At 43.6% G+C, this 23,697-nt stretch overlaps 1 protein-coding gene and 1 pseudogene across 2 annotated transcripts; one reads left to right on the plus strand and one right to left on the minus strand.

The window, feature by feature from the left end:
- Nucleotides 1-240: 240 nt before the first annotated feature.
- Nucleotides 241-2,396, plus strand: LOC147196756 (uncharacterized; annotated as a pseudogene). Its single transcript, XR_015102646.1, has 2 exons — nt 241-474; nt 592-2,396. The product of XR_015102646.1 is annotated as an uncharacterized LOC147196756 (transcript).
- Nucleotides 2,397-7,179: 4,783 nt separating this feature from the next.
- On the minus strand, nt 7,180-22,053 carry ccn6 (cellular communication network factor 6). Its single transcript, XM_086126955.1, has 5 exons — nt 21,853-22,053; nt 20,946-21,231; nt 15,548-15,784; nt 8,945-9,138; nt 7,180-8,849 (listed from the first exon to the last, which is right to left on the minus strand). The coding sequence occupies exons 1-5, from the start codon at nt 21,898-21,900 to the stop codon at nt 8,568-8,570; spliced, it is 1,047 nt and encodes a 348-aa protein (XP_085983081.1). The 5' UTR covers nt 21,901-22,053; the 3' UTR covers nt 7,180-8,567.
- Nucleotides 22,054-23,697: the final 1,644 nt, after the last annotated feature.

Consider the following 23,697-nt stretch of genomic DNA (forward strand, 5'->3'; position numbering starts at 1 on the left):
AAAGATGGATGGGGAATTCAATAGGGAGTTGGAGTGGTTCGATACCCGTGTTATTCCAAACCATGGCCGTAGTGTGCTGCTGAGTGATCAAGTGAGAAGTGCATGTAGTGTGTGTGTGGGCGCTTTGCCAGAGAAAAGTAGGGAAGAAAAAAGGGATGAACTGAGAGAGTGGGTGAGAGAATGTTGTGACAAGGGCTGGTTCCCGCCGATGTCTTCGGCTGCGTGCTTGGTGACTGATGAAAGAAGTAGAAAAAGCATGTTTGAATAAAAAGGAAAAATTGGAGGAAGATGTGAAAAGAACAAACAAGTTGTCTCCGAGAGGCAGGAAGGTGAGAGGAAGTCTAAAGAAAGTTGAAAAATGGACAAAAAATGCCAGACTGTTGGCAATGGGCTATGCTGTAAAACAGTCAAGAAAAGAATCTCAGACAGAAAGTGTGGGAGTCAAGCAGCTGCCCTCTGCGCCGCCATCCTATTGTGAGTCTGCCGTGGGGCGACAAAGTGTGCCTATTAACCCTTTCACAGACTCACCTTACGCAAACGTAAAACAAATGCTTAAAGATACATCTGTACCAGTTTGTCCTATTTTGTCAGTTTATGGAGGCAGCCTACAAGTGGACTGGGATGGAGTTGGCGCTGCGGGTCGACCACCTTCTGATCCGACCAGACAGACAGCTGCGGACTCGCTGGCTGCAGGAGTCACTGCTTCAATCGACATGATACAAAAAGAATTTGACGAACTAATGAAATACAGGCGTGAGCCGCGACAATTGCTAGACAGAGCTATAAAATTTAAAAGTTTGTTGACAAGACATCAGGAAGTGCCGAGGAATGTTAGTGACGAGCTACTCGCACTCTTAAAAGACGCAGAGGAGAAAGCACACAGACAAGAAGAGGAAGAGGTGAGACGCAGCCGTGAGGCTAGAGATGTTATTTTTGAAGAGAGACAGAAGGAGATAGAGGAGGGGGAACGACGGAAGGATATGGCGACTGTGAATACACACCTATACATGTCCCAGCTGCAGAAGGAGATGACTGACATGAAAAGCGAGTTACAGAGCCTTAAAGATACACATCCAGACTCACCACTGAGTACATCGCGACACACTGAAATCGACACCTCAGTACATGCAGATGCTTCACAGAGCCCGCGAGGCATGTACACTCGTTCTATGGGAGGGATTGCTTTCCAAGCTCCCATGATATCCAAGGTGGACCCTGTGTCGGGATGTCAAGCAATGTATTATAAACCATTCACCCCTTCTGACCTCAGTCTGATGTTGCAGAAACTTCCTCCCATGCAGAATGGTGGAGAGAGCTGGCTGAAAGCCGTCCAGCGCACCACGACAGGTCAAATTCTCACAGCAGGTGATGTAAGAGCATTGATGACGCAATCGTGCCCGCTGTCTCAGTTAGAGACTCTTTTGAAACAATCGGGACTTACAGACATTATGGACAACATCGCACTTACTAGCACACAGTTTATGAAAATACTGACAGCATTAGATGCTTTGTTCCCCATACCCGAGGTCGTTATCTCTGACTTGATGTTTGCTCCAAAGTCGGATGAGGATGCAGCAGTATTTATTGATCGCGCTCAAGTCGATTTTGCGCTAAAAACAGGTCATCAACCCACTGACTCCTCTCTTTATTCCCAAGTATTTCGGGCGGCGGTGCTAAAAGGGGTTCCCAAATCCGTAGTCCAGTCCATGGAATCAAACCCTGATCTCCCTGGCGCTGACCACGCTCGCTGGCTGTCTCACCTGAAGCACCATCTACGGAGACATAGTAAAGATAACGAAACAAAAAATGAAAAGCGAAAGAACGTTGAATCCCAATTGACTATTATGCAGCTCCAAAGCTTGCAGAAAAAGGAGGAGCCCGTGACTCCACCAGCTGCTAACACCTCATCACCTTCTGTCTTTTCTGAGTGCATGATGTATCAGTCGGGACCATTCAGGGGTCGGAGAGCGCCCCCTGGTGACCAAGGACAATGTTTTAACTGTGGCAAAATGGGCCACTGGGCACATGACTGCCGAGCCAGACCACAAGGACAAAGATGGGGGGGCAGAGGCAGAGGACAACAAAGGAGCTACGACAGAGGAGGCTACGCACAGTCACGTGGCAGGGGAGACTACAACCAACAATCCTATATCGAGCCACCACAACAGACTGTCATGCCACCTCTACAACCTGGCCCTCCTCAACCACCAAACCAACAATACCTGCCACCGACTGCCGGTCAATATTCGCAATGATGGGGCCCTGGATCCACTAGCCGCGGTCTGCAGGAACCGATGATCAACTTGACGGTAGGAGGAACTTCTCTACCTTTCATGGTCGACACTGGAGCGCGACATTCCACCGTCATGACCTTACCACCAGAAAGTTCCCTTACTACCGGCGGCATCTCATTCGTTGGATTCAAGGGAGAGGAAACCACCCTGCACATGACTACCCCTGTCCGCACTCAATGTTACTCACAAACGTTGATGCACTCTTTTGTCTTTGCACCAAATTGTCCAGTGAACCTGTTGGGTCGTGATCTCCTCATCAAGACGACCCCGATCATAAAATGCAGCCCTGATGGACTCACTTTGGAGTTCCCTGATGGGAACTCCTGCCACTGCTCTACTCAATCTGTCCACACGGACGCTCAATTACAGCTATTCGAGGGACAAGTCACCTCACCTGCAATTGCCTGTGCCACAGCTGACATCTACTGGGCGAGAGTGGACACAGATTCAACTGATTGGAGGAAGGCGGAGAGTTTCTGGACGAAATGGTCGCCTTGGGTTCGCAACCTTCGCACTTATGATATGGTGTCGGACTGCATGCATTGCACACTCTACTATGACAGAAAAAGTGATGAAGTGTACAGTGAAGCATTTAAGGAAGTTGAGGGAAACACGTGGCAATTGAACATGGGCGATTTGTTTGTAGGAAAGCCAGGAGTAGCCTTTTCGGTTTCTCTAACAGACGAACAACAAAAATGGTACATGATGGCAGGTCCGTCCGACCCGTATATGCCACCCTGCCATCCACATGTCTCGCTGATGGTTTCTCCACAACACACAGCCAAGGATCTTGGTCCATTCGTGAGGGAGTGTACAACGGCGACTGATTGGTATGAAACAATACACGAAAACTTGTTGTATTCCAAATCTCTCGATGCCTACTGGATCCAATCTGATGCATTTTATCCCTTTTCAGTTCTTGAACATAATCTTTTGGACAGGCATCATGGCAGAGAAATGACCGATAGTGACCTCGCTGCATCCATGCTCGAACAACTTCCACAGCACTTGTGGGCCACCGACTCAACAGACGTGGGACGATGCGACGTCACTCCAGTCATTTTTCAAATAAAACCCGAGCCGATTTATATTTCACAGTATCCAACTAGAGAATCGGGGCGTCTCGGTATAACAGACACAATAAATGGGTTGCTGAAAGCGGGTGTTCTATGCAAAATTCCGCGTTCGCGATATAACACTCCCATCCTACCCGTAGAGAAAAAGAATACCGGAAAATACCGCATGGTTCACGATCTACGCGCCATCAATGCTGCTGTCTTGACACCTACCTTGCCTGTTCCCAACCCGCATTCTACCTTATCTCAACTTGCACCATCCCACACTCATTTCACTTGTATAGACTTGGCGAATGCTTTCTTTTGCATCCCGCTTGATGACTCCATGATGGAGTATTTCGCATTCACATGGAATAGTGAGTGCTATTCGTACAACCGACTGCCACAAGGCTTTGTTCTCTCTCCAGGCCTGTTCAATGCCTATTTGAAGCAACTTTTGGCGCCACTAATTCTCCCAGCCGGAGTACTATTGATCCGATATGTTGATGACATTCTGCTGGCTGCTCCTTCTGAAACTGTGTGTGTTGAAGCCACACGATCTCTGCTTGCTCACTTGGCAACGATTGGCTTGAAATGCTCGAAGAGCAAACTTCAGATCGCACGCCCTCAAGTTTCATTCCTTGGGCGGCTCATTTCGAGACACGGGACAGGCATGTCACCTTCACACAAGGATGACATCTTGCACCATCCCAAACCCACCAATGTCAAGCAAATGCTTGCCTTCCTGGGACTTTGTAATTATTCTCGACACCATGTTCCAGACTTCGCTGAACTCACACGTCCTTTGCGCGCCATGGTTAATGACCAAGGCATGCGAAACTTGACTCACTCTCTTACCTGGACTTCTGATGCAGACCAATCGTTTATCAGCTTGAAACAGTTTCTTTCCTCTGCGGCCTCGTTGGCCATTCCAGACTACACCAAAATGTTCTTTCTTGATGTGTCTGAAAAATCAAGCAGTGTGTCTGCTGTGCTTTTTCAGAAAGGGGGAGTTGGTGAACGATACACTTGCTTGTATGCATCCACTCCACTTGACGTATATGAACAACGACATCCTTTATGTGCGGCTTTTGCCTCAGCTCTTGCTCGGCTCGTTCAGAAAACATCGCACATAGTTTTACATCATCCACTCACTATCCGCACATCACACAGCACTGTACAATACGTCACAAGCCAGGCATTCACCATGACAGGAGGGAGACAAAGGAAAATCGAGACAATACTAACCCAACCCCACATCTTGTTTACGCACGAAGGCGTCAACATGGCGGAAGGAATGATGGAAGGAAAACCACACTGCTGCACACAGCGGATAGTGGACGAAAACACGCTCAGAGAAGAACTGTATGAGACACCATTGAATAATCCAGACATGATACTGTTTACAGATGGCTGTTGCTTCAAAGGAGAAAAAGGACTCCAGTCGGGATTCGCTGTGACACGAATGACGGATGACGACTTCACGACGGTAGTAGCAAAAAGACTAACAGGTCCCCAATCAGCACAGAGAGCTGAACTGATTGCGGTTCAAACAGCTTTAATGCTAGCCCAGGGAAAAACTGCCAACATTTACACTGACTCAACATATGTGCACGTGGTAATACACACGGCTCTGGCTGAGTGGCAACGAAATGATTTTGTGACTGCTGTAGGAACGCCAATTAAGCATCATCAAGACATTCTAGCATTGCGAGATGCCTTAATGCTGCCCAAAGCAGTGGCCATCATTAAATGCAAAGGACATTCCAAACGCTCAGACTTTGTAGCAAAAGGAAATGATTCGGCTGATAAGGCGGCGAAAGAGGCAGCAGGCTATCATCTTCCCACATTGCAACTAATGATCAGTGAGAATGAATTAACCGATAGGGAAGAGGTGAATGAGGATACGGTCAAGTTGTGGCAAGAGCAAGCCAGTCCAGAAGAAAAGAGTGTGTGGAAGTCGAAAGGGGCTGCAAAGAGTGATAATGGAATATGGAAAAAGGATGGGAGATGCATCCCACCACAAAAACAGTTGAAACAGTTGATAAGTGAAGCCCATGGAGTGTGCCATGTAGGCGTGGATGAAACACTGAGACGACTCCACACCTGGTGGCACCCTTTCATGAGAACGATTGTAAAAAGTGAACTACAGGACTGTAGTGTTTGTAGCAGGTACAACAGCATGCCTACGACGAAGCCACCACAGGGCACTCACGATCCGGACGTGACTGCTCCTGGTCAAGTGGTTTCGATGGATTTCACTGACATGATCAAACCAGTGTCAGGATACAGGTATTTGTTGGTAATTGTGGATTCTTTTTCAGGATGGCCAGAAGCCTATCCATGCAAAACGGAAACAGCGAACGTTGTGGCTAAACACTTGATCAATCATTACATTCCGACTCATGGGTTCCCAAAGAAAATCAGGTCCGATAACGGAACTCATTTCAAAAACAAACATCTACAAGAAGTAGAAAGGGCCCTGGGTTTAAAACACTCTTTTGGTTCAGTGTACCACCCACAGTCCCAAGGTCAAGTTGAAAGAATGAACAGGAACATCAAAGAAAAATTAGCAAAAGCATTAGCATCGTCTAAGCTAAATTGGGTACAGGCTCTCCCAATTGCCTTAATGAATGTAAGGATGTCACTAAATTCAGCCAAAGGGTGGACACCATTTGAATGTCATACCAACAGACCGTTTCCGGCACCAACAGCTCCACTGGAGGAATCGCAGGTGGAGGGACCGCCTGGGCTGCGACAGCTGACCTTTACGTTCTCCAGCCTGACCGAAAAACAGGCCGATGCTCCACCGCTAATGAATGTTTGTGAACTTGTGTGGTTAAAGGTTCTGAAAAGGAAGTGGTCGGAACCCAGGTGGACGGGTCCATACAAGGTGACGGAGAGGACTTCATCTGCGGTTCGCCTGCAAGGAAAGGGAGACACGTGGTTCCACTTGACGTCTACCAGACCAGCTCGAGGCCCCACAGGGATCAGCTTCCATCACATCAACAGCCAGGGAGACCAGCCTGGGACGACTACAACGCCTGACGACTTCGAAACAACGCTCGACGAATCCCGAACAGAGCCAGACGATTCCAGATTGAACCCGGCAACGGACAACGCAGGAGCAACTTCCACCCAGGAAAACTGCAATCCAACAGCAGCTGAGCTCACATCTTGAGAAAAAAAAAAAAAAAAACACACACAGCATTCCCAGCGACTCACCCTGAATTCAAGTGGTCTGCCCTAAAATTGTCATCACACTCAAAGTATCCACCGACGATGATCGCCAAGTATTTGATCGGTTTGTTGCTTGTGCAACTCGCATCCACCAGGCGAGAAACTCCCCTCTCGTCGAACGAACGCTGCCCCACTCCCAAAGCTACCACTCACACCACCTTGGCATGCGGAGGAATACTCTCCTCCTCAGCCTCCACCAGAGAGGGCATCTGCTTGCATATGATAGGAAACACCCAAATGACTTTTGAATTTGACGCATGCACAATGTTTTCATGATCACCGCCATTTTTGCATGCTGGAATTACACATTAGTGTTTTTGACGTTTACGTTATTATTGTCACATTTCATATCGTTTTGAATTTATCTCACCAATGTATTTGCTGTTGAAACATCACCTTTACATAATGTTTTCAGATGCATTTAAGGGTTTCGGACTCTTACGAGTCCGAGAGAGGGAAAGCTTTTTCAAACAAGTTTTCGGACTCTTTCGAGTCCGAGAGAGGGATTGAAGATATCACCTATGTTATATGTTTATCTTAAAACTTTATATCATAGACAGGTCGACTTTGACTATTAGGTCTCTGTCCTGAACATCCGCTACTTAAAACAAAGAATGTAGTGTGAAGCTGCGGTCCTATTTCCCCTTGAGTGATTAACAGCCCCCCAAGTGTTTTCTTTTGCGTCTCCCACCTTGGGAAAGTCCCTGAAGGCTGTCAAGTGCCTTCGAAGAGGAACCCTAATCTCAAGATTTGTGGACCAACAGATATGGTCTGTACTTTGTCAAAATGCCAAAATCGAACTTTGCTTGACTTTCTTTGTTTCAGATTTTTACATGAGGGGAAGGACTGCCCGCCCCTAATTAATATAATTAACATACTATGCCTATATGTACGTGTGACTGTAGTTGCTCGGGGCTTCCTGATGAAATCTGAGACTCACAGGAGCCCGAATCGATTCGTGTTGTGCCCTGAACGTTCAGTAAAACATCTTGCAAGAACTTCTCCATTTCCAGCCTCTGACTTTTGCACATCAACTCAGCCCGAATCAAACGAACACGCGGAGGACCTGGGGAAGTGGAGAACGGTCAAGGGATCCCGCCGTGTCGACAACAACACACTTCCCCCTGTTTGATCATCCTCCAACACAACCCGTTTCACTTCTTTATTAAAAGTTACAGAAGCCGTTTTGCGGATCTTGTGTTCGTCTTTCCTGATGTAACGCGCTGTAGATTCATTCAAATGGTAATGACGTGCTACGGCCGCGTAACTCTCGCCTTCCTTGAGTTTGTCAAGTATTTAATTTCTCACTCACAGTCATCATTCTCCTCTTTTTTTTTCGGTTCGCTAGTGGATTTAGAAGGCACAGTACGTTTAGGAGCCATTGTCGCGGGCGTCAGAAGCACTTTTTGTCTTTTTTTTTTTCCCTCTGAAAATCACACGAGAATGTCGTAAACTAACGTGATGCAAGGCGACACCGTGAGTGTGTTCGCTACCCATTAGAGAGATAAGCATTTGGGTAACTCGGAGCTGTAGTGAAGTCTGTCGGCCAACCTGCTTGTGAAACCCGAGTCGGCCCGACAACAAAAGAAAAAAAACAGTCGACAGACAGACAGAGGGAGTGCGGCGGCACGGTACCACATTAATGTAAACAAAGTTTTAATCACTTTGTTTACATAACTGGAATCGTCGAGGCCGAACGAAACTGATGTTTATGGTTACTGAATTAAGGTACGGTTTTCTTTAATTCCTCAAAATAGATAAATTAAATAAATACAACAATCAAATGCAGTCGGTTTGTTGCTCTATGTGGCTCGCTGTTGTTTTACTGACTTTTGCTGCCCTCTCGCGGACCTTTTGCGGCATTTTCGCAAATTTTTTTAATGTATGTTTGAAAAAAATCCGCGATGCACCGAAGCCGCGAAGTAGCGAGGGATTACTGTACTGAAAATAACCACCATGCCCATCAAGGCCAGCTTGGTTACATTAAACGCAGATCTGAAAACATGTCAGCTGAATCAGTACATTTCCTCTGACAGCTACAAGATGTTATCCACTGCATCTTCCATTCTATCTTCGAGCCTCCTGGGCAGTTGAAGTTGACCATGATCATCCTCGACTTGTTGGGGGAGCAGCAGCGCTTATCAGCACAAATACCACAGTACGTCGGTTTGAAACTCTTGATACTTGTGCAGCCCGAAAGCACAAACTTTTCCCCTCGTTTTGGCTGGAATTGCGGTTGGCATGTTTTCCCTTTTGGCACCTAGAATTGACAATTGAAAGTCATTTCATTGATACCAATTTAAAAACATGTGCAATATTAATCCGGCAATTTGAGGGGAATGTTTTTATAACCACCTGAATGCTGTTGATCACACTCTTTTTACATGGGCGAAGTAGACACAGACGCATGTCCTTCCTCATCTCACATTTGTGGTTGTTATTGTTGACACGCACAGAGATGCCAAGGCCACAGGACTTGGAACAGGGGCTCCAGAACGTAGTTTGGATGAGACAGTTCTTCTTCCAGGCCAAAGGAGGATCCTTGTGAGCTTCAGTAATAATAAGAAAGATAAATACAATTCAATCGAAACAGAAGATGTGAACGATAACGTAGATACAGTTGATAACTTGTTGGAGTCTACACAACCCCACAAACTGTCCAGCATTTGGTATTGCCAGAAACTGCTTGAGGCTAAAATATCCTGTGACACATTTTCATCAGATAACATTTACTTGGAAAAAAAAAAGTGCAGGCTGTGAGGTCTTTTTTTGTGGGTGGGTGTGTTGGGATGGGAGTGCAATACATTTTATACATAACATGTAAAGCAGGGGTGCCCAAACTTTTTGGATCGAAGATCTACTTTTCGATCAATTAACCTCCCGGGATCTACCCTTACCGGCGCGCGCACGCGCACACACACACGCCATGATGAGAAACAGCCTGAAACGGAGGCATGCGACACACTTTTGCAGCCTGTTAACTATCGTAGCTCACACGTACCGTTTTAAAGTGCTTCCCTGGGCCCTCCTAGATTCCTATTCTTTGCCCGTGCCCTCGGTGAATTGTACACGAAGCAAACTCTGAATGAGAATCATGACGATAAAAGATAGAGCGCAACAGCTCTGATCACAAGCTGCAATTGCAAACTGCTGAGCGCTAACAACTTCCGGTGACGTAATCACGCGCCACCGTAAATTTAAGATTTACCTGCTTTATTTTATTTTTAAAATATTTTTTTGGTGAAAATGAGACTGATAAAATGATTAGGGTGCAGTGTATATTAACACAAAAATATATTACTAACATGTACAAAGACAAACGAATGGTTGTTTGTTTTTTTTCTTCTCGACACTCCTACTACTCTACTTGGGACCTGTCTTAGATCTACCGGTAGATCAGGATCTACCTAATGGGCACCCCTAATGTAAAGGATATTATTGTTGGGATTTTTCAGTTTTGCATGAATTATTGGCATTACGAACATGGATTTGTGTTCTGTTTGACTACATTGGTACAGCAGCCACAAACATAAAAGGGATTTGGTTGAAAGTACTGATTGGTTACTCCGTAATGGACCAATTATTCCCATGTTCTGTCAGATATAAAGTAGTTTGAATGTTAAGAGACCACTTAAGATCCAAAACACGTGTGCATGTACTGTAAGTCTCCTGAAGCATTATTGCAGAGGAGTCAAGAAAGATGCCTGCCCTCTAAGCACAATTTGAAATAGCCGGAGTTGTATTTGCTTGTAGGAAAAACGAAGCAAAACAAAACTAAACAAAAAAGACGACAAATGTAAATCAAAATGTCTGACATAAACCCTTTCAGGGACAGCGGTTGCTACAGTGGACAGCTTATCACATTATCAGATTATAGGTTATCACTATTGGTGCATGAAAGATTTTAACTTTATTCACTTGCGTCCCCGTAGATTGCGGCACTATCTTACAAAGCAGTGCTCACTCGACACAACGGAAGAAATGTGTTCGCGTTGCCGTTTTCATTCATCAGATTCGAAACGACGATAAGTAAGTGAGTTTTTATTGGCGTGCGTTTTCCTGTAATTGCGAAAGATTTTAACTTTATTCACTTGCGGCCTGTAGATCATGGCATCGAAACGTAGAAGAAGTGTAATGACTGGAGTGGAGCGAGTGAAATGCATTCGTTTGAGCGAGGCTGGACACAAAATAAAAAGCATTCAGGAGACACTTTGAGTCGGAAAGACACAAATCTACGAAACTTTAAAAAACAAGGCATTGATTCAACTCCTGATGACAAGCCACCATGCAGCAAGGAAGCAATGCAAATGGCAACAAAAATCCTTCACTATGCACAAGAATCACCAGACATCGGTGATCAACAGGACAGTTACTTGCAACTAGCAAGAAAACTGTATGACACGCAGGCAAACATTGTCATAAAGCAAAGAATGCATCCAACAAAACAGACACATTTTTTCCCCAAGACAGAAAAAAATAAACATTAAAATACTGTACATAATGTACTGGTGTGATTTTTTTTGGATACACCTGTATTGCAGTTTTTGTTATATAAACAGATTTTGGACAGTATATTTTTGCATTTTATTGATTGTGTTGTTACACGTGCATTTTGTCAACATACTTGCAGGTTCATAAATGACATGTACCATGCTCATTTCCCAAATGAGGAATTTATGTTATCAGGACAGATTGGACAGCAATACTGCGATCCACCAGATCAAACACTGCAGTTAAATCCAATAAAACCAGCCAGACATAGTCTCTAGTGTCATTTGCAAGGAGGATATCATTAAAAACTCATCACAGGAAGGGCTGACTCTATGGCCTGCATGATCTTAAAACCTGAAAACCAATAAATATTTTAACTCCATGTGCACCACATTTGACAGCACGTCTTGATCAAGAGTCATAAGGGGAGTCAGAAGAGTTAATTTGGCAAAAAGGCGGCCTCCAAAAATGTCAAGGACACAGTTTATACAGAATTTGGCATCCCGAACAAGGAACATGGACAGAGGGGTCAAATGTGGTGTTTGAAAAACAAGTCCTAGTTGTAGAAACCTGATCAATGGAAAACTACAGGAATGTGTTGTGTACATTTCAGGTGAAGAGTGTGAGCAAATAGGCTGAGCGTGTTTAGGTACAAAGAGCGTGTTTAGGTACAAAAAATTTTCAAATTTTTTCAAATGGTACGCGTGAGTTGTGTGTTCTGACGGTTAGCCTAAATTAGATTTGATAAATGTTCTATTTTGGCCTCTTTAACTGTGATCGGGTAGTTACACCAGCAGTCTTTCCAGATTTGATAAGAAGACTGCAGCTTGCCCTTTTTCCCCACTTACATTCAGCTTTGCGGCACTCCTGCTTAGCTGCGCGAGTTGTGTCGTTAACCCATGGCTCGAGTCTAGGATTTGACTGCACAGTTTTTAATGGAGTCACCGAATCCAATAAAGCATGATGGGACAGGTAGAACCTAGAGGTGTGCTTCTCCATGTTTGAAGGGGGAAGGCAAAGCTTATCAAAGGCATCAAAGAACTGACTTGCAGTGAGGGTTAAAGAAAACATTCATGTGATCAGAACTCATGGTAGACCAGGCATGTCCAGCTCCGGGCCTGGAGGGCCACTGTCCTGCCTGTTTTCCAGCTTTCCCGGCTGCAACACACCTGCTTCAGATGGTCAGCTCATCAGCAAGCTCTGAAGCAGCAGTAGGACGATCATGACAATTTGAATCAGGTGTGTTGCTCCTGGGAGAGCTGGAAAACAGGCAGGACACTTGAGGACCGACTTAGTACACCCCTGCGGTAGACCATCAGCAAGAACTAAGTTTAAAGTATGTCCTTGTTCATGTGTCGGGCTGGTCACATATTGCACAAAATTGAGTCAAGTCTTTATTTATTTATTTTTTAAACTATCTCTTGGCTACTGATGAGTGCAAAGGGTTACCACTTGGATATGCACTTCTGAAATAAGGAATGTGCTCAAAATGCATGTAATCGTGTCTTATTCTTCTTATTATCATGTTATTATTATTAAGGCTAGGGGAAATAGCTAACTTGGCAAAGACAACCACAAAAATTGTTTGACACAAAAATGTAATGACACGTCTCAGAATTAGTAAAGAAACAAACACTAATATGTAACACTTCATTTCTCTTATTTCTATTTTTTTCCATTTTCAAATGATCACTTACATACAACATTCCTAGGAAATGACGATGCCGCATCACTGGTGAGGTAATTTTGAAACAGGCTTGTTGGCTATCCATGGGGTCCTTAGGGACTACAAGGGTGCTAAAATAAGACCCCTGTCAATGGGCCAAAACTGGACATACCAAAAAAAAAATCATAGCTCACATCTTATTCATTTTAGACAATGGCTGCAAGATTGTTTTGTACGTCTTGGGGGTGCTACATGTGTCTGCCAATTTTTGTAGGCCTAAATCAAAAATGCTGTGTTTGCATTTTGTTACAGAGCCATTTTGTTGTTTAGGTTCTCAAAAATGTGATTAGTTAGCATTTAATAATAATAATAATTAAGGGGCACGGGTTACCGCGAGGATCTCACAGTGCAGAGGTTAGATTCTAGCTCCGACCTCCCTGTGTGGAGTTTGCAAGTTCTCCCTGTGCCTGCGTGGGTTTCCTCCGGGTACTCTGGTTTCCTCCCACATTCCAAAAAACATGCATGGCAGGTTAACGGGACACTCAAAATTGTCCCTTGGTGAGAGTGTGAACGCGAATGGTTGTTCGTCTATGTGTGCAACCATTTCAGGGTGAACCCCGCCTACTGCCCGAAGACAGCTGGGATAGGCTCCAGCATGCCCTTGTGAAGATAAAGCGGATCAGAAAATGGATGGATGCATGCCTGTCAACTCATACGGTTTAGCCATAGTTCATACGGATTTTGTGGCGAATCTTACGTTTATGGCCGTATCGTGCAAATCATACGGATTCTGAAAAATTCCGTTTTTTGTTTTTTTCCCCCCCTGACAGGTAGTTCCGTTTGCTTTTGCCCAGAACGGTGCTCGTCTACTCGACATCGCTGTTTGCCTCCTAAAAACTTGCTCTCGAGCTAGCTTACTTGCAATATCGTTCGGTGTGCTTAAACCGACGTCAAATTATAGAATTTGGGGATTTATAAAACAAAAATTATCTCGCGGAACCTTTCACGGAGTCTTTGTCGCGCTCTGTTGAGTTATTTATAAAATTTCGCGAGGTCAGTTAAGATGGTGCGAGCTTCTCAACCAATCGTTTTGTTGCTCTGTGTGATTGTGTTTTTGTGTTTGTTTATTGACGTGGTTCTCCCCGATTTGATGGATGCGGCTGTGCGTGAGTGCGTACGTGCGTACGAGAGTTTGTGCGCGTGGGTTTGTGCGTTTGTCCCTGAGCCTGTGTGGGTATTCGTGTGCAAGTACCAGTGCTGGTGCGTGTTCGCGTGTATGTTGTTGTTCTCGTGGGTGTGCGTGTGTCGACCGTAAAATCTCATGCCCAAAAATTCTGCAAATTTTCCCTACCCTGTATAACGCAGGGCATCAGAGCGCTTTCTCTGAGCACAAACTATGTTCTCGTGACAACTCTCAAATATTGAAGCGACTTATCACACCAATATGATTCACAACCACCCCCCACCCCAAAAAAAGTTCATTTCAAACCCTGCATGCAACTTCACACCAAGAGGTCAGTTTTGAACATCAAATATATTGTCATCTTCATTTAGACATAGTTCATATGGATTTTGTGGTGAATCTTACGTATATGGCCGTATCGCACAATTCATACGGATTCTGAAAATTTCCGTTTTTTGTCGTAAAAAAAACCTGTTGGCTTTTACCCAGAATGGTGCTAGTCTATGAATGCTTTCATTTCCGGTAACGTTCCAGTAAATCACGTGGTTCCTAGTTGGTCCTTAGTTAGTCCTTAGTTGATTAGACATGAACCAGACACCAGACAATTTCCGTTTTTTGTCCCCCCCCCCAACAGGTAGTTCCGTTGGCTTTTACCCAGAATGGTGCTAGTCTATGAATGCTTTCATTTCCGGTAACGTTCCAGTAAATCACGTTGTTCCTAGTTGGTCCTTAGTTGATTAGACATGAACCAGACACCAGACAATTTCCGTTTTTTGTCCCCCCCCCCCAACAGGTAGTTCCGTTTGCTTTTGCCCAGAATGGTGCTCGTCTACTCGAATGCTTTCATTTCCGGAATACAACTCTGAACACAGTAATGCCACTAAGTAGAATGATGATTAGACATTAACCAGACATTGTATTATGGAGATCTACAATAAATATCATTGAAAATTTCGTGGGGTTTTTTCTGTGCCGTTATTTTGACATAAAATGCTTTGGTATGTTATAAGGATTTTTTGCTCTTTATACGGATTTTTTGGTAGTTTATACAGGTTGGCGCTCCGAAAAGTTGACAGGTATGTGGATGGACAATAATAATAACAACAACAATAATAATAATATGAAGAATTCCTACAAAAACAAGAGGCACCTTGCAGCAGTCACTGCCTGAGCCCTATTCATAAGAATAAGAATTTAGACAAAAACAATTGAGCTTGCAGCCAATCACTGCTCAGGCCCTAATGTACAAAAACAATAGTTAATGAAATTAATCATGTCTACAAAAACAATGCTGACATCATAGCAGTCATTGCTCAGGCCCTAATAAGAATTCTAAGGTTCCAGCATGCCCCGCGACCCTTGTCGGGATAAGTGATTCAGAAAATGGATAAATGGATGGATATACTTATAGAATAGGGATCTCACAGCGATCTCTCCTCTGGCACTAATTATTCCTTCAAAACAATTGGGACCTCACAGTGGTCAATGGTCAGGCCCTAATAATTGAAATAATTTCCACAAAAACAATAGGGACTTTGCAGCCATCACTGCTCAAGCCCTAATGGTGAATATCTCTTGCATTTTTCACTGCATGGTTAGTCTCCCACCAAATACACACCTGACATGTAGACTGTATCCTGTACATTTTTCTTCGAAATCTTGCCACTATGAAGGCTTGCGTGCAGGTTTCCTATCAGCGGGGTGGGGCCCAAAAGACCTGCAGGCTTCTGTAAGAATACAGGAGTACAGCCAATGGCTCCTGCAATACATGTGCACTTGTAAAGTGGATTTGGCTGGAAGGCTTCTCCATTCTCATAATGAGCTCCATTAAGATCACATCCAACTCCCATCAAGTCTGGAAAAGAAAAAAAAAAATCATGGCTCCAGCACTAATGAACTTTTTTTTTTTAGGCATGACGAATGATTGTGATGTGTGTGTATGCTGGAAGGGTGAGAAGGTGATTCAATTGGGAGGCGGAAGTTATAACCGCCTCATACTCCTCCCAAATGTGTGCGCACACAAACACACACATTCGCAAATACATGCATGCACTTACACATTTCTAATTATGGTTTCATTTTCACCATTCCCTGCCATGTTTTATGATTATTACGTGAATAACATAGGTCGATGCTGAGCACTAACCCAGCCCGTGTAGACTATTTAATAACAATTCTCACCAACTGCTATTTTGCTTATCGACTAGTCACCAATAGTTGCATTTGGTCGACTAATTGAATCAAATGTAAATCGCCTCATATCGTACCAGCAAGCAACTGTTTTTATGTAATCATTTTCAGCTTTCATCCTGAAGTCTTTTGGTATGTATAAACTAAAAGCTGTAGGTGACCAAACAAGTGATTTTCTGAATCTGAATCCGTTGGGACTGAGAGGTTAATCTTGTGAGGGGTTCAGTCACGCTGATGTGGTTACAGATGAATTTCCTGTAGAGGTTAGCAAAGCCGAGGAAGCTCTTGAGTTCCTTCCGGGATGTGGGATCTGACCAGTCCACTCCCGCCTGGATCTTACGACGATCCGCCTGAGTCTTACCCCCTTCCAGGATGAAACCAAGGTACTCAATAGAATCAGAATGGATCCGGCACTTCTCAGCCTTTCGTTTGAGTACCTGCTGCACGTGTTGCACATGCTCCTCTAGAGACCTGGAGAAGATGAGGATTTCATCAAGGTAGCCCACTGCCAACCGGTCAAGCATGTCATGGAGGATGTCATTCATGAGTGCCTGGAATACCGCTGGGGCATTTGTGAGTCCGAACGGCATTACCAGGTACTCCATGACCACGGGGAGTTTTAAACGCTGTCTTCCACTCGTCCCCCTACCGGATCCGGGCGAGATGGTAGGCGTTCCTGAGATCCAGCTTGGGGAAGACAGTAGCCTGAGTGAGGGGCTCAAGAGTGGAGTTCATAAGAGGTAGGGGGTACTTGTTCTTGATCATTATGTTGTTGAGTTGGTGATAGTCAATGCAGGGTCGGAGACCACTATCCTTCTTCACGCAAAAGAAGCCAGCTGCCATCTGTGAGGATGAGGGCCGGATGAGCCCTGCTGCCAACGACTCCATCATATACTTGTCCATAGCATCCTTCTCTGGGATATCAAGACTTTACAGACGACGTCTTGGGAGGGCAGCCCCGGGACAGAGGTCAATAGCACAGTCATAAGGCCGGTATGGGGGGAGAGACTGAGCCCGGGCCTTGCGGAAAACCTCCCTGAGATCATGGTACTACTGAAGGGGCTGGATCTGAGCCTGAAGGTCCTGTAAGGCTATGGAAGTGTCCTGTAACTGCTGGGTGTGGGTAGCGGCCAGGTGAACCTGCTTGACAAGAGCATCTTGGATCAAATTGAGTCCAGATTTGCCTGTGTCGGCTGGGGTCGTCATGGCAAGTTTGTGCTGTTATGATTTGTATATGACCCCAAATGCACGACAACAGGCAGGTATGGTGGAAGCCAACACTTGGCGTTGTTTATTAGTCTTTGCAATGTCACTCAGGGTGAATGCACAAAGAACCCACAGGGAAATGTCCACACAGGAAATGAAAACCTCACTCAGGGAGAAAACTGGGACTTACTTAAATGTTCATGATAGAAGCACAAGGAGTCCACAGGGAAAATGTCCACACAGGAAAAGAAAACTGCAGGCGATGCCAAATGAGCTCACTACAGTTGGTGACTGCACTGAGGAATGCTTTGAGAGCCAACTTATACCAGTCTAAACGAGCAGATGGGCTACAGGTGTGAGGTGCAGAGCACCCTGTCTGAGGAGGCTGCCTGGCTGGCCCCTGGCAATGAGATCTGGGGGTGGGTATGGTACTTTCTGGTGGGGGTAGGCAGGTCTGGGAAGTGGAGGTATCCTTTTCGAATCTGGAGAAAAACACATTTAGATTGTCAGCCTGTCCCTTATTGTTCACTGCTTGGGAGGATGGTGTCCTGTAGTTGTAGCTGGTGCAAGTATCATGGTCTGGGCATGTTTCTCCTACTCTGGTGTTGGGCCCGTTTATCGCATATCAGGGATCGTGGATCAAAAGTATGTCAAGATACTTGAAGAGGTTATGTTGCCTTATGCTGAAGAGGACATGCCCTTGCGATGGGTGTTTCAACAAGACAATGACCCCAAACACACCAGTAGACGAGCAAAGTCTTGGTTCCAAACCAATAAAATTAATGTTATGGAGTGGCCAGCCCAATCCCCAGATCACAATCCAATCGAGAACTTGTGGGGTGATATCAAAAATGCTGTTTGTGAAGCAAAACCAAGAAATGCAAATGAATTGTGGAATGTTGTTAAGCAATCATGGAGTGAAATAACAACTGAAAGCTGCCACAAGTTGGTTGATTCTATGCCACACAGATGTGAAATATTAGGATTGTTAAATCCTACTTTTTTTTTTTTGGAAATACAAAATAATTTTGTACAGTCAACAGCAGACTGCTATTTTTTTGAACACACGCCTTTGAACTATTTGCCCAATTGCACAGCCTTCGGAGCGTGCCGATTATGAATGCTGGGTCTGGTTTGTTTTCTGAGAATCTACTGCACCTACTGGTAATCTGTCTGGCATGTAACAATAAAAAATTTACTAAAAAACAGGGATATTCTGGTTCGTCACATTGCACTGCTATTATTTTGAACAGCACTATATATATATATATATATATATAACATTATACATATCTCAAAATCCCTCGTTTATCGTGGGGGTTACGTAAGTGAAATCCATAAAGTAGTGAACTTTATTTTATTGCAGTTATTACACAATACTTAACTATACATACAATGAAATCAAAGACCAACCCCTGTTTTCAGGCCCAATTACAAAAACAAATCTGGGATTGGCCTGGGGAACTTCTGCCCAATTTTGTTTTAGGTCAGGACAGGAAATTTTTCAGAGTAAAATATTTGGAAGCTTCTAATGTCTTTGGTGTGGTAAAATAATAATTATAATAATATTAAAATAATGAAGATACAGATATGTTATTACAGTGGCAGACATGCTTCATATCTATATAAACATTTGGAGATACCTGAAGTGTCTCTGCAATGTCAATTCTCAGAAAATCTGTAGTAAATTTCAGGTAACAATGAATGATACATATGGTGTAGACTTAAATCTCTGTAATCTTACATAGATCCATAAAAGTATTGTATATATACTTTATTTTATGTGTTTTTGTGATTTCATTTCAGAAATAAAACCTGCATTTTTTTTTCACTGATCCTAATCATATTCTTTCAGGGCTTGCCATCTGTATTTGGTGCAATGATACCCTAAGGCACAGGAGTCGAAGTCCGGTCCTCGACCGCCGGTGTCGTGCATGTTTTCGATCCCTCCCTGCTGCAACACACCTGATTCAAATGATCAAGGTCACTGTCAGGCTCCAATTGAGCTTGCTGATGAGCTGATAATCTGCATCAGGTGTGTTGCAGCCAGGAGAGCTGGAAAACAGGCAGGACAGTAGCCCTCCAGGCCCGGAGCTGGACATGCCTGGCCTAAAGCGTTTCATCAAACGCTGCTATCATTGTGACACACAAGTTGACAAGAAAACAAAGTTGCTTTTGAACAAAAAGTTATTTGGGATGGGTTTGTTTCTGGTACCAGCCAAAATGAAATACAGTGATCCCTCGCTACTTCACGATTCACTTCATGCGGATTCAGTGCATCACGGATTTTTCAAAAATATTCATCCAAACCCCCCCCCCCCCCCCCCCCCAAAACTAAATGCCGTAAAAGGAGCGCTAGAGGCAGCGAAAGTCAGCAAAATAACAGCGAGTCACATAGAGCAACATATACAGTACTACATGTATATTTCACGTTTGTTTACTGTATTTTGATATTTATACACTAACCTATTTTATACATCCTATACATGTATATATATATATAAGTATATAGCATTAAGTAATGTTAATTACTACATTTACTTCTACATGCATGTATACCATTAAATCTGGCCTTATAAATATATATACAGTAATCCCTCGTTTATCGCGGTTAATGGGGACCAAAACCACCTGCGATAAACGAAAATCCGCGAAGTAGTGTCCAATTAACATAAACAGGTAAAAAAAGACAAACTATAATTTTTTTTTTTTAAAGTCCGCAAACGGTCCGCGAGAAGCTGCAAAACAACAGTGAGTCACATAGAGCAACATATACAGTACTGTACTCCATGTACTGTATATGTTAAAAAAAGTATATATTTTTTTAAATGTTTGAAAAAATCCGCGATGCACGGAACCCGCGATAAACGAACCGCGAAGTAGCGAGGGATCACTGTACTCATACACATGTACATATACCTGTACATCCAGGGGGGGTACCTACTTTGCGGATTTTCCTCTTTCGTGGGGGGTTCTGATCCCCATTAACCTCGATAAACTGTAGTTGAAACCTACAACGAATGTAAGAGTTAAGTCAAGGTACTTAATTTGTATATCCCTTATTCACAAAAGTGTCAGAATGTCCCCCAATTGACTGCCAGTATGTGCTTCCTCACATCCCTTGATCCAAACCCCAAACTGCGCAAGAAAAAACTCCCAGTCCCATTTCAGGGAAATAGAAGAAACCTTGAGTAGAGACCACAGAGGAGTGCCGACACATTCATGGAAATTTAAGCACACATCAGTCCTGGCACAGCAAAAAAACACAAAAAACATAACCCAAACTGGCCCAGCTGTGAGGGCCCTTTAATGCTGCTCACATTGTTGTTTGTTATCGTAAGAGCATGGTGTGATTTTTCCACTGATCAGAGACTTCCCAGCTTACAAAAGCATCGATGGGAATACAGTTTGGAAATAGCGAGACTTCCAAAAGGAATGTATAGTGTATTCTTTTTCACCTGTGGGTTTATTCTGTTAGGGATCGCCATTATCCTTCTCCATTTAAGCCCACTTTTCGTTTCCTCCTCTGTCACACCAACAATCTACCTTGATTCCTAAAACTACATCTGATTCTTCAGGTGTAAAATATACAGTGTATTAGTCAGGAAAATTCTACTCACAAGCACATACTCCAATTTGAAATCTGGGTTGGTCGGCTGAGAAGTCACAGTACATTCCCTTGTGCATATCACAGATGTCCCGCTCATTGCATGGATCTCCAATTTGCTTCGCGCAACTCTTACAGCAGCCACAACCATCCAGCACAGAACTCACTCCCGGTGGACATTGAGGTATTTGCCCACACCTGCACGGCCAGTGACAGAACTGCTTCCTTCTCGCAAGATTCTGCTCATTTCCACGACGTTGAACCGGATGCTGCCCATTGACCAGATCCCTGCTGAGACACTACATGGGAAAAAAAAAGACAATTTATCGCAGTTTATAGGGAATGTAAACGGATCCACGCAATGGACGACAAACACCACATGACAACAAAAAACAGCAGGGCTCTTGAAAACGGCTGCCAACTATGAAAAAAAAAGTTAATTCAAAATTTAACAAGGGAAACGATTATTTTCTCACACCGGGGGGTACCTTTGAGGCTGCCCCCCCCCCAAAAAAACTGCATTTTATTTTTACTTGGTGTACCTTTGTCTGAAATATATTTTTACATTGGTTTGATAAACCAATAAACTCAAAAAATGTCTTGAATAAATTTATATTCAATAAACTAACCATATTCACTTCACCTGAGACATGCAGTGGAGAAACTGTACTGTACTGTGCAACAAAATGAATCCATAATGCACTGAACCCGTAATAAGTGAACTGTGATATAGCAAGGCATAATTGTATTGTCATAAAAATAAGAATTAAAAAAAAAAGAGCAGAACTTGCTGTTCCTTGATGTACCCCAGTACTCCTGAATTTCATTAAACTCTGTTTTGTAACCCCCTGTCTGTTGCCATTATTTGATTTATAAGGCAAATGCATTTTTTTAAGAATAAAAGTGAATGCAGGCCTTACCTGTTGAGCGAGGATGACCAGGATCACACGGCATTGAAGAGACACCATCTCTTTGGTTCAAGTTATTTTTGTAAGGGAATTGAAGACGACGGTCGAAAGAACGATGAATGAGGTAAAGAAAAGTAGGATGAAGCATTTGAGGCACTCGAGTGAGGAATGGTGTGTAAGTTTGAGGTGGGGAGAAGGGGACAAAGCATCCCTCTGTCTGGTCTCTGAGCATGTTTCTCTGCCGTCTGAGACCAGTGGGGAGACATTCATGTTTGAAAATGTTGGAATGCTCGATGCCCCGCCTACTTGTTTACTCTCCAAAAACCGCACCTCAGTGAGCACCATGGTTTCCTTGTTAAAAAAAAAAAAAAAGTAAATCAAGTCAGAGTCATTCAATCACAGCTACCACGCAATGCCATGAGTTGATTAAAAAAAATGATCTTTTATTATAAAAGATGCATACCTGTCAACTTTTCGGAGCGCCAACCTGTATAAACTACCAAAAAAAATCCTTATAAAGAGTAAAAAATCCTTATAACACACCAAAGCATTTTATATGTCAAAATAATGGCAGAATAAAAACCAACGAAGGTTTCAATGATATATATTGTAGATCTCCTTAATACAATGTCTGGTTAATGTCTAATCATCATTCTACTTAGTGGCATTACTGTGTTCAGAGTTGTATTCCGGAAATGAAAGCATTCGAGTAGACGAGCACCATTCTGAGCAAAAGCAAACGGAACTACCTGTTGGGGGGGGGGGGGGGGGGGGGCGGACAAAAAACGGAAATTGTCTGGTGTCTGGTTCATGTCTAATCAACTAAGGACTAACTAAGGACCAACTAGGAACCACGTTTTTTTTTCCAACATCACAGAAAAACACGAGTAGACACCTTCTTACTGTACCGCAAAGACCTCATTCTGAATAGCACACCAAAGAAGAACATCATGCAGTTCCTTCAATTCCGCATGGAAGTGGCCATGACCTTCTTGGCTCAGAGAGACAATGACAACTCTGACTTTTCAGAGCAGGAAGATGACACAGAAGTTTCAGTCCAAGGGAAACAGCGTCCAGTGCAGGCAGTGCCCCACATCTCATTCCGCAGGAAGGCTAATGCACATCTGCCAGAAGTGGTACACTCAAAGAAAGCATCACGATGCAGAGCAAAAGGATGCTCAGGGAAAACTCGAGTGCAGTGTGTTACGTGCAAGGTGTTCCTCTGCTTACAGGCAGATCGCAACTGTTTCGCTGCCTTTCATACATAGGCATGAACATTTACCCAAGGGGAAAAAAATGTTGGAGCACTTTTGGTGTGCAAGTTTCACGTTTCATGCCATGTTCAGAAATTGAAATTGAAATGAACAGTTCAACAGTAGCAATGAAAAATATTTTTGAAGGTTTACTTGTTTTATATCGGTCCTCCTGCAACTGTTAGCAGCAGCACTTCATATGACTTGCGTAAAGGGGCACAAGTTGTTGCTTTGAATTCTGTTTTTGCACTCGGAAAAAATGCTGCTGTGTTCAGGCAACAAATAAAGTTTTGCTCATCATTACTCAATTGTGACATTATTGTGTTCACAAATGTCCTCATATGTGGACATAATTTTTCTCAGAAACTACATCATGTCAAAAGATAATTCTTTGTTTTTACACTCATCAGGTCCCAATTAGCCTAAATATCAAAGAGAAAATAAAAATGCATGCCTTGCAAGAGTTCGGATCTTAGGAGGTTTAATTAATACAATTTATATCATACTTTTTTTAACCACTCAAAAGAAAACGGTTTGCACTACAGTAGCCTATTTACAAAACACAAAATTAACAGTAGGGAAAGTGAGTGTGTCGGAGCCAGTG

The sequence above is a fragment of the Hippocampus guttulatus genome, chromosome 13 (assembly GCF_054856545.1).
Source record: "Hippocampus guttulatus isolate MCC_2025c chromosome 13, RoL_Hgut_1.0, whole genome shotgun sequence".
In the NCBI taxonomy this organism is placed as follows: Eukaryota; Metazoa; Chordata; class Actinopteri; order Syngnathiformes; family Syngnathidae; genus Hippocampus; species Hippocampus guttulatus.